Source organism: Barbus barbus, assembly GCF_936440315.1.
Source record: "Barbus barbus genome assembly, chromosome: 1".
In the NCBI taxonomy this organism is placed as follows: domain Eukaryota; kingdom Metazoa; phylum Chordata; class Actinopteri; order Cypriniformes; family Cyprinidae; genus Barbus; species Barbus barbus.
In genome coordinates, this window is record NC_136729.1 from 7,085,269 (window position 1) to 7,097,559 (window position 12,291).

The 12,291-nt window shown below is 36.2% G+C and overlaps 1 protein-coding gene across 2 annotated transcripts in view; it reads left to right on the plus strand.

The window, feature by feature from the left end:
- Positions 1-12,291, plus strand: part of LOC306857216 (aryl hydrocarbon receptor nuclear translocator 2-like) — a 95,091-nt gene that overhangs the window by 64,118 nt on the left and 18,682 nt on the right. For both annotated transcript variants that reach the window (XM_079397038.1, XM_079397039.1), the window contains 4 exons: positions 2,066-2,141; positions 7,187-7,310; positions 7,765-7,864; positions 9,670-9,811. In XM_079397038.1, the coding sequence (XP_079253164.1) occupies positions 2,066-2,141; positions 7,187-7,310; positions 7,765-7,864; positions 9,670-9,811 (442 nt within the window). The remainder of the gene's footprint in view (positions 1-2,065; positions 2,142-7,186; positions 7,311-7,764; positions 7,865-9,669; positions 9,812-12,291) is intronic.

Consider the following 12,291-nt stretch of genomic DNA (forward strand, 5'->3'; position numbering starts at 1 on the left):
GTAGGTGCTCCGGGGATTTGGCCAGGTCTCGCTCTCACACTCGCGTCCTCTGAGACTCTTCCCATTCAGAAACATCACCGGTGGCACGTTACCGGCTCATGATTTCCCATGCTGAGATGAGAGCGCTGTGGCATTCTGTAATGGTTTTTCACATTTAGAGACGTAGTGAGTTAATTGCAGAGGGAGGCAGGGGAGAGTTTGGGTTCCTCTGGAAACTTGGATGCTTGGATGTTTTTGCTCTTTTTGCATTTTTGTTTCAGATTTTCCCCTCCGTTCTTTCTGTCCTCAAGAAGTTCAAATGCAGTTCAATGTTTTGAGTTTGATCCATCTCAATCCTCTGTTGCTCCAGGTGTCCTGGTGTGATCCCAGAATGTGTGCGTGCATTTCAGACCGCTAATGTCTGCCTCCGTGTGTGTTTTCATGGGCAATTTCCTACCAGCTCTTGATTTAATAGGTTTTTTGTTTTTGTTTTGAGGTAATATGCTTTCCTTTAGATAAGGAAAGCAGCCCTTATTTAATTTGCAGGTATATTTGAAGCTCAATGGCACATCTTATTGATAGTGAAACTGAACAAAGACATCGTTGCTTCTCAAAAGAGAATTTCCATTCAGCTCAAAAGCGGCCAGAGAATCGGTTTTAAAATCTTGGTTCCAAACCTAGTGAGCTGCCCACGTAGGCAGGATTTTAACGCATCAAAGATGCATTTTTGACTCAAAAGGCAGGCTGTGTGATTATGCTGAGAAACCAGTGCATGTCTGCTTTGTGGAGAGCACAACCTTATAGTGCACTGCGACATGCTCACTGTCTTTTAGTCCACCAAAGATGGCAGATGAAGTGCGAGAAATGTTGATTGGAAATATATTCTTTTCAAGCTCGGGCTAATTTAAAATGGACAATGCAGTATTTGTATGTGCTGTGTATTATTATTATTATTATTATTAATATTGTTATTATTCATTATTACAGTAATCATTTGAATAATTGTTTGTTTGTTTTTGTCATTATTAATTTAAACTGTTATTAAATTATTATTTATTATTATTATATAATATAGTTAGTGCTATAACAATAGTAATTATAATACAAATTAAAAATTATAAATTAATATTATAGGAATAGGGATAGTTGTTGTTGTTATTAATTTAAACGTACTCAATTATAATTATAATTATTTATATAATAATAATTATTATTATTATTATTATTAATGTATTCATGTTATAAGATTGGGTGTTGTTGTTGTTGTTATTATTAACAAACACAACAATAACAAATACAACTAATAATAAAAAATTTACATTTTATATGAAATATTATTACATCCATGATTATTAAGATGATGATGATGATTACTGATGATATCAGTAGCATGGCTACATGCTAAAAGCGAATGTTATTATAACAATTTTTACGAGTATCTGTGTATTATTATTATTATTTATAATAATACTATTACAAATATTAATAAATAATGTTATTTTTATCTATTTAGTGCTTATTGGTCTTGTCATTACCACAGCTACATTGTAAAAGCAAGTATTATTAAAATCATGCACACAGTTTTCTATTTGCTGCCTATACAGCTGCATACGTAGACAGTAGATCATGTATATTATGTAATACTCTATTATGTACTATATTATTGTAAATAGATTATTTTTATGATTGAATATAGATTCTGTGGCTTAGTGATACAATTTTCTGTCTGGCAACCCAAAGGTTTTAGGTTCAAACTCTAGAAGTAGTGTTCTGCTGTAGTGAAATGTGTGTGCTAAAAAGCATGTGCTAAATTCATCATAATGTCATGTAATTTACCACACTATTTCACCAAGGCTGATTTTTGGCTTTGATGAACTTAGGCAATGTATAAAGAATATGGATTGGAGTGTTACGCAAATGATTGATCTGTTTTCACTGAAACCAAATATTCATTTGGGGTCGTTTATCTGACTGGTATATATGCGTGTAATCTACATGAGCAGTTAATGATGCTTTTACTCTTGGGGAGTGTGATAAACAGCAGGTGTTGATGTTAAAGTTGTGTGTTGTGTTTGTTTTAATGCAGGCAGCTTCAGCAGCAACAGCAGGCTGAGCTGGAGGTTCACCAGAGAGACGGACTGACTGCTTATGACCTTTCGCAGGTGCGTACACACACACACACACACACACACACACTTTTCTCTCAGTCCATCATTTAGTCTCCTAACCCTTACAGGTGCATTACTCTCTTTAGCTGGTGTAGTACGTATAATTTATCCTCCTTCATTTTAAATGCAAGTCCCTCTTAAATCAGTGTCACAGCTGAAGCTGTTTTAGATTTATACTTCAAATTGAATATCAGCCAATGAAGCTCCCAGAGGAACATTTTATTCTCCAGAAGTGCTGTTTAATAGCTCCAGAGACTTAATGGAGTTAACACTATGTGTTTCATCGGCTTTGTCTTAGATGATTGTTGTCATACTATATATACTCTGTACTAAATAGAGTTATGAAATGAATGTGAATAGCAGCTCAGATTATTTGGTCTTCATTTGATGAGCAGTGTTGATATTGAGATCTGTGATGTTTCTCTAAATCTACAAAAACTGTACACCAATTTTTCTGTTTTTAAATAAATCATAAAAATAAATAAATCAAAACAAATAATTGTGTGCTAAAAAAGATCAAATATTTGATTCTCCAAACCATTTGTCCTGTGTATGGTAGGGATGACTATTGCATTATCTAAATGATTATTTTTATTTTCATTGAATTGAATTTAATTTTAATTTTATTTATTGATTTATTTATTTTAATGAATTTAATTTCCTCTTTTTGAAGAAGTCTCCGTTTTGTTCTCTGTTTAATCTCATTGCTGTCTAGGAGAAACAGTTGATATATTGAGATGCTACATCATTTTTTTTTTCACAAGCATTAGCCTGATCTGATCCTTTAGCTTTTCTGTTTTGTGTATCAAAGATGTTTTATTCTGTTGACACCCTTGAAAAGGTTCATTCAGTCAATTTTATACATTTTAAGAAAAACATGTTCTTAAATATTTTATTTACATTAAAGTTAATACTTTAAAGTTATTAAAATTGTAATTTTAGCAACCCAAGTTTTTATAATGAAAATATGCAAAGAAGCTGGTGTGGCATTAAAAATAAACAAACAAAAAACATGTTAGACAACTAGTAAAATACATTCTTTCTATACTAATAAGTGAAAAGATAAACAGTTATATTACACTATTGTATATTGTACACTGTTGTTTCTCATTAAATTGTCATTTGCAATGCTTCATGGGATGTGTATTTCATTATCTCATAAAATAATCCAAAGCCAGCATGAAATCAAAATTAAACATTATTTTTTAATGTTTTTTGCATGCAACAATTCATCCATGCATTTATGCATTTATGACAAAAAAAAGTCATCTTCATTCAAATAGTCATAACTTGCTCATCCTATGTTCACTTGATGACATATAAAAGCAAATTGCAGTAATTTCTGCCTCTATTCCGGTATACAATGCTCACTGTTTACATAGCAATCAACAAACGAAAGAAGTTTCGCTCTACTTTTATTTTCTTGTTTGTTAAGCTAGAAATAAAGTCTTTTGCAACTTCCATTTCATGCCAACTTTAGGTCTGTTTTCCAGATTTTCAAATGCTTGTTTGCTTCAAATCTGAATTTGTAATGTTTACAGGTCCCATATTGTCAACTGAAATGTCCTGTCTTTTTTCATGAGAACAGAGGTCTAGAGGCTATGTAGTCTCGCATACATGTAGACTCCAGACTGACAGCTGAAGGTCTGGAATAGATGGCCGCTTTTATTGGCTAAGGCCCATCCATGAGGCCATTTGACCAACATGTCAAACAAGAGGCGGCCCATTCAAAAACTGTGCAGATATATGTGTAGTGCAAGAAGAGCTTGTCAGTAGGGAGAACAGTCCTTGTATCAGACTATCCAAAGAGGTAGTTTGCAGTCAATGCTGGATGAGGTAGTGATCAGTCCAATGTTGCACAAGTCACAGGTGCTGGTCACAGTTTTTAAGTTGGTGAGGGGGGGGCTCATAGTGTCAGAGTTCAATGTTGCATGTGGTAAAAAAGGGGAGGGGGGGGGGCAAGGACGGGAGGGAGTTCAGCTTCCTGACAGCCTGATGTATGAAGCTGTCCTTCAGTCTGCTGGTCCTCGCCTGGAGACTCCGCAGTCTCCTCCCTGATGGCAGCAGACTGAAGAAGCTGTGTGTCGGGTGGGTGGGATCACCTGCAATGCGGAGGGCTTTGCGGGTGAGACGGGTGCTGTAAATGTCCTGGAGGGAGGGGAGAGAGACACCAACGATCTTCTCAGCTGCTCTCACTATGCGCTGAAGTGACTTGCGGCAGGATGCGTTGCAAGCACCATACCACACAGTGATGCAGCTGGTTAGGATGCTCTCGATGGTGCCTCTGTAGAAGGTGCACATGATGGGGGCAGGGGCTCTGGCTCTTCTCAGTTTGCGGAGGAAGTAGAGAAGCTGCTGTGCTTTCTTGGCCAGTGCTACAGTGTTGTTAGTCCAGGAGAGGTCCTCTGTGATGTGCACACCCAGGAACTTGGTGCTGCTCACTCTCTCCACAGTCGCACCGTTGATGGTCCGAGGAGGTCTATGAACAGCATCCTGACATATGAGTCTTTTTTGTCCAGATGTGTGAGGGCTGGGTGGAGGGCAGTGGCGATGGCATCATCGGTCGAGCGGTTGGACCTTTATGCAAACTGGAAGGGGTCCAGGGAGGGGGGGGGCAGACTTGATGTGGTGCATGACTAGCCGTTCGAAGCACTTCATGAAAATAGGAGTGAGTGCTATTGGACGGTAGTCATTGAAACAGGATGGAGATGACTTCTTCGGGACTGGAATGATGGTGGTAGCTTTGAAGCATGTGGGGACAACAGCCTGATTTAGTGAGATGTTGAAGATGTCTGTGAAGACATCAGTGAGTTCCACTGCACAGTCTCTCAGTACACGCCCAGGAATGTTGTCAGGACCCGGAGCTTTGCGTGCGTTGATCCTGCTGAGGGATCTCCTCACACTGTCCGGGGACAGCATCATCACCTGGTCGCCGGGAGGAGGTGGAGTCTTCTGTGCAGTGGTGCTGTTTTGTGCCTCAAAGCGAGCAAAGAAGGCATTCAGCTCGTTCAGCAGGTGGATGGTGCTGTCACAGGTCTGTGGTGGGGGCTTGTAGTCCGTGATGGTCTGTATCCCCTGCCACAGGCTCCGAGTGTCTCTGCTGTCGCTGAAACGATGGGCTATCCTCCTGGAGTACTGTCTCTTGGCCTCTCTGATGCCGCGGGAAAGGTTGGCCCTAGCTGTCTTCAGGCCCTCCTCATCTCCAACTCTAAAGGCAGCGTTCTGAGTCTTCAGAAGTCTGTAAACCCTGTAAAAAAAATGATTCTTAATCATCCAGAATCGATTCCAGTGCTAAGTGTGAGGTCACTGTTGTGCACTTGATGCTTTGTGGATGAGATGCATGCTGAAACGGCATTGTATGCTACCGTGGCTAATGACTGATAAATGCGATAGAGAATCTGCATAATTGTAGTCATTTCAGCCATGGAGCGTTAACTCCCCCTCTGTGGATCTGTGCTACAAAAATAGGCCATAGTTATGAGGTGAAGTCACACATTTGGTATATGCCCTCCGTCTTTATCTTTCTTTAACAACTTTTACAACTTAACACACATTGCTTTTAGTCATAAGTGTTGATTTTGTTATGTTATATCATATGTTGTTTTTGTTAAAGGGTTCATTTGAGTCAGTCTTAATAAAGCAGAGAGGATTGTTTGTTGAAAACAGACAACGTCTCACACATGGGATGTTGGGTAGCACCCATCAGCGTTTACAGTCTGTGAGTGTTTAACGCCTGTCTGCAATTTAGAAAGTGTTAGAAAGTGACCGTCATTAATGATTCCTGCATTTGCCCTTACAAAACAAAAATATATGGGAATATATTGGAAAATAATATAATGTGATTATATGAAATAATACATTTCCATATATGGGAAACTAGTGCTTGTATTTTTCAATACACTGCAGTATATGCATAAGTCATGGATGATACATATAAAAATATATGAAGAGTTCAGATGCAAAAGCCGTCTAAGTGTCGTCTGAAATGTTCATCTAAAATGAGCATTTTTATCAGGCTCCTATGTTTAGGTTCAGTAATTTTACTGTAATGGCAATGTATAGATCAATTTCTATGCAATAAAAGTGAAATAACTGAACATAAATATAGGTGCCTGATAAAAATGCTATTTTTAGAAGAACATTTCAGATGGCACTTTTGCATGTACACTGTTAATAAGAATGATATGGTCAGTTAATCATGGCAACTTATGTTTTTTATATGTTTTATGAAATTTAACTTGATTTAATGTAGTCGATTTAATGTAATTTAAGTTTGAAATGACTTGTACAACCAAGTAGACTGTACTTAAAACTTTAAAGCAGCAACTGAACTTAAGTTTTTATGTTGAAGTGGGTAGAAATGTTTACATGTAATGGCTTTATTGAAGATCTCAGTTAATTAATTTCTCTTTCATAAATTAATGCATAGGTTTACTTAATAAGCATTTATTTCCCTTTATTGTTTGAATAGTTACACATTTCATATATGAGAATGTGTGTGATGGTATATAAGAAAAAATAATTTACTGGAAACAAATATGAACATTTTAGGATTATATTACATATGTGCAATATATGTGCACAATTATGTGGAAAATATAATTTATACACACACATACACTACATATTTGTTAATATTTATACACACCGGAACATATTTAATTACATGTACATCTGTTTATTATTAAGTGTATTATTGAATATGCATTAATATATGTACGTAAATATCACATTTTTCAGTATGAAAAAAACAGTTCCTTGTGTATTATTCAACGTATACAATATAATGTAATATATAAACACAACATATTATTCTAGATATTTTCATTATACGATAAATTGTATATACCGATTGTTAATATGTAAGGAAATATGTTCTTTTTTTAAAGGCCTGTTTCATACTTTAAGTAAAGTTTTGTGGTTTGTGTTCATTGTGGCTTTTATTTAATTTCTAATTTTGCATTTATTAGCATTTTTAATCAGTTTTCATGAGTTGAAATGTCAATCACAAACAGACCTGCTCTTGTTGATGTTCACAGGTGCCAGTTGCCAGCATCCCAGCCGGCGTTCACGAGGCAGGAAAGACCATTAACAAAACCGATTCCCTTTTCTCGCAGGAGAGAGACCCACGCTTCAGCGACATGTACACTGGCATCTCTGGATGTATGTAAACACAGATATCACATCTGAGTAACACTGCATAACACACTGATTTCAATCTAAACATGCAATTTACTGTAATTTTGCTTAATGTAATTACACAACCCGCACATGTCTGCCAACTTGAGTTTGTACGCTATTTTAGTGCTTGATATGAAGTGTATACAATCTGTGATTGGTGCATTTGGTAGATATTATGACAACCTTCAGAAATTCCAGCATAATCACATGAAGCCCAGATTTCTAGCTGGTCAAAGCCAGTTGTTTAGGGTCATTAGCTGGTTCAATCTGGGCAATTCTGATAAGTTTACATGCCTTTGGTCTGTAGTTTGACTCTGTTCCGCTTTTCTTTTTAAAGATGTTGCTGTGATGTGTGACTGTGTCGTCTTTCTTAAATATAGTCATTCAGTGTGAGCTCGATAAGGATCTGTGTTTTTTTGGTGGGGGTTTTCTTTAGCTGATAAGAAGATGATGGTGCCGTCGTCCACTGCTGGCAGCCAGCAGTTATACTCTCAAGGCAGCCCGTTCCAGCCAGGACACTCCGGCAAAAGCTTCAGGTATGGATCATTTGATTGCTTTAATGCAGAATACAACTCTAGACGCACCAATTAATAGGTTTCACGTGACGTCACACCCTTATAGGAACGGCCACCTGGAGGGCAAAATGAAGCTTTGCTCCACTGAACGCCAGTTATTTTTATGTAGATTGCATTTAAGTAGTAATGTAGTAAAACGTAGATATTAAAGGCGAGATTCACTAAACATCTTATTGATGATATATATTTTGTACAGGGAAGCCGATAACGCCAGAATATAAACGCAATGTGCAAAGTTTCACGTTAAATGGTTTTCCCATTGAAAACCATTAGAAAGAAAACACTGAACCATTAAGCGGATTGCGTTCATATTCCGGCCTCATCTGCTTGCCTTTGTAAACTATGCATCATTAACTGTAGAGATTACGGAATTTTTATATTTTAATATTACTGTTTTAAATATATTAAGGCACTTTAAGTGTTTTTACAAACACTTTAAGTGTTTGTCGCACTGTTTAATTATTGAAATATTGCCGCTGGTGTCTAATATGGATTGCAAAAGACCAAAACTTGCATTTTGTTCACATACCTTTTTTTTTATTCTTTTGAGAGGTGATCTAAATATTTGCGGCTGTGAAACAGATGGAAAATTGACAGGCTTGTGCTGCAGTTCTATGAATGTTTTGCCCTCCAGGTCTTCGAGCCGGTGACGTGACTGAAAGTTATGAATAGCACAGTTTTTACATGCAAAATCACAAAAAACGTTACTGATACGATGTTGTTCAAAACTTTGGGTTCAGTTGTTTTAATACGTTTATTCAGCAAGGATTCATTAAATTGATCAAAAGTGACAGTAAAGACATACATATTTATTCAAATGAATGCTGTTCTTTTAAACTTTCTATTCATCAAAGAATCTTTAAAAATGTATCAGTTTACACAAAAATATTAAGCAGCACATCTCAAAATCAGCATATTAGAATAATTTCTGAAGGGTCATGTGACACTGAAGACTGGAGTAATGATGCTGAAAATTCAGCTTTGCATCACAGGAATAATTTTAATTCGTTTGAATATATATTTAAATAGAAAATTGTAGTAATATTTCAGAATATTATTGTTTTTATTGTGTCTTTGTACTTAAACTTAATAAAATACTTAATAAACTTTTAAAATATATGTAGTGTTTGTTGTTACTTTCCTGGAATGATATATTATACAGTATATTACAGAAGAATGTTAATTATGGCTGTCTACAAAATATGTCTTTGGAGTGAATGGTAGATGAATTGAGAACATTTGTTAGTCACAATTTTCTTGTTGCCCATAAAACTGTGTCGTCATTGCGTTAAAATGCTTACGCTATGTGATTTTGAAGAAGACATTTTACAGAGTAAATATAGTTCATTTTTACATCACTCACATCATACTTTAGACGGGCTTCAAAATGCCACCTGCCACCAAAATGTCGAGGCCTGTCATGATTTAGGGGCTTATTTTAAGGTAGATGCTTTTTTATATATATATATATATATATATATATATATATATATATATATATATATATATATATAGCTAAATATAGAAATATAATTATTATTTTATTAATGAATAATAATTAATAAAAAATGATAAAAATGTCAAAACTTCTAACATTAAAATGAAGACAGAAAATATAAAAAAATATCAAATTCAAAATATTAATATGATAGCATATCAAAGATGCTAAAATAGCATTGGTGTAAATGGGTCTGTAATCAAGCATCGTACTTGGTTGAAAATGGCTTCAGATGTTTTACAGATAATTATGTGCGTGTGTCTTTCAGCTCATCTGTGATCCACGTCCCAGGAGTCAATGACATCCAGTCGACAGCCAGTTCAGCTGGACAGAACTTGACCCAGATCTCCCGGCAGATCAACGCCGGCCAGGTGTCCTGGACAGGAAGCCGACCTCCCTTCTCCGGCCAGGTGAGAACGATCCCATCATTGGCTTTGTGTGACTGTGCTGCCCACTGGCGCTCTAGTCTCCATAAGCTTAATTACAGTAATGGACTATTCCTCTTTAGTGGTGTGATGAGAGAACCGGATCCAGATCCATGTCTGGACGTGGCGCAATGGCTGAAAAAGGTCATTCAGGGCTCAGTAATTAGTTCATACTTGCATAAAAATATCTGTTCATACATACATATAGCAGCATATAAATATGATAAAAATAAACAAGTAGATAAAATAGAAAAAGAACAGGGAACGCTAGTGTTAGATATAGATAGATGTTATATTTATTTATATATATATATATATATATATATATATATATATATATATATATATATATATATATATACATACACACACACACACACACACACACACACGCATACATGCATACATACATACAAGCACTAGTTTTACCATATTTTGCAACACATTTTGGTATGTTTAAGGGGGAAAGTTCGAGTTCATTTTATTTGTGTAGCACATTTACAACAGCCACCATGCTGACAAAAGTGCTTTACAGAAGAGCAAGATTATACCACATACACAGAAAACAGACCAGAAAAAAATTTAATACAACCCGTTTAAAAATTACAAATTACCATATCATAGTAGTCAATACACTAAGGAAAACAATTTTTTTTTAGCAAGGACTTAAAAACAGACAGCGAAGGGGCCATTCTAATCTCTAAAGGCAGGGTATTCCAAAGTCGTGGCCCTGCCACTACAAATGCACGCTCCCCTCTACGCTTAAATCTAATCTGACGCTTCTAGACGGAGTGTAGAGATGAAGTTCAGAGAGGTAGACAGGAGCTAGGTTATGTAGGGATTTATATACAAAGAGGAGAATTTGAAAGTCTATTCTCTGACAAACCGGCATCCAGTGTAAAGATCTAAGAACTGGAATGATGTGTTCATGTTTACAACACTTTAAAAGAAGTCTGGCCGCAGCGTTTTGAACAAGCTGAAGACGCACAATTTTGAAACTTAGATATACTGCAATATAAAGAATTGCAGTAATCTAGACGAGACGTAACAAACGCATTAACAGCCATTTCTAGAGTTTTAGGAGTGAGAAAGTTTTTCATTTTGGACAGTAAACGAAGCTGATAGAAACTGGATCCGATAACAGAAGAGGTATGTTTATCAAATTTTAAATGCTGGTCAACAAGAGCCACCTAGGTTCCACACCCGTGAGGATATAAAAATGGATAAACTTTCTAACTCAGGGCTTATACACTTGAGAGTTCTCATTTGGACTGAAAACAATTACCTCTGCCTTGTCTTCATTTAGGAAGAGGACATTTTGGGCTAGCCATAATTTAACCTCTTCTAGACATTGCAGAAGAGAAGTAATTGCAGTGGAATTGTTTCTTTTGATTGGTAGATAGATTTGAGTATCATCTGTGTAGAAATGAAAATACATGCCATGTTTTCGTAGAATAGAACCCAGAGGTAGCATGTGTAGAGAAAATAGAGAGTGAGCTAAAATAGAGCCTTGTGGAAGGCCACAGGTCAGAGGTGCAGGGGAAGAGGTAAAATTACCCAGTTTCACTAAAAACTTTCTGTCAGACAGGTATGACTGAAACCATTTCAGAACGTTAGCTTTTTGACCTGCCCAAGACTCCAATCTAGATAATAGTGAGGAGTGGTCTATCAAAAGTGGCCGATAAATCTAAAAGAATAAGAACCGCAGAGTCTCCGGAATCAGTGGAGAGGTAAATATCATTTAACACTCTCAAAAGGGCGGACTCAGTGCTGAGCAGACTTAAAACCAGATTGAAAAACCTCATAAATACAGTTACTTCTCAGAAAACGTTGAAGCTGATTCAGTACAATTTTCTGCAAAACTTGAAATGAAAGGTAAGACAGAAATTGGCTGAAAAGTTTATGTGTGTGTGTGTGTGTGTGAGTGATTCTTGGGAATTTGGATAAAACATGTCCCACTAAGAAAAGTGCTAATTCAATTGTCATGCATAAAAAGAATCAAGGTTATAATCAGGGGGTCCTTTGCAAATATGTAAGGTTCTTTTATAGGTTTAATTTTTTATTTTTTTATTTAATGATTATATGCTGGCCCATTGCCTACAAAATCAGTTGTCCTCGGATAGGAGGTAATCATTTCAACTTAAAAAAAACTAAAAGTAATAATTGAATTGAATAATATCTTTACCACATGAAAGAGTACATTGTATTATGTATTAAAAACTACAAACACTGGGTTTTGAACAATATTTACTATTATTTTGTGGTTGCTCAAAATGTGTCCCACATATTCGTCACCACCGTCAGATATTTATAAAAAGCAATAAAATCAGGCAACTACAAGGTCGACTACATTCCTGAGGACCCCATTTTCAAACCTTCAGCTCTACTGCATGCATCAAGATCACTCAAGCTCCCGTAAGTTCGCTATTTTCTCATAAACTTGTTCATATTTTTGGACACCGCCA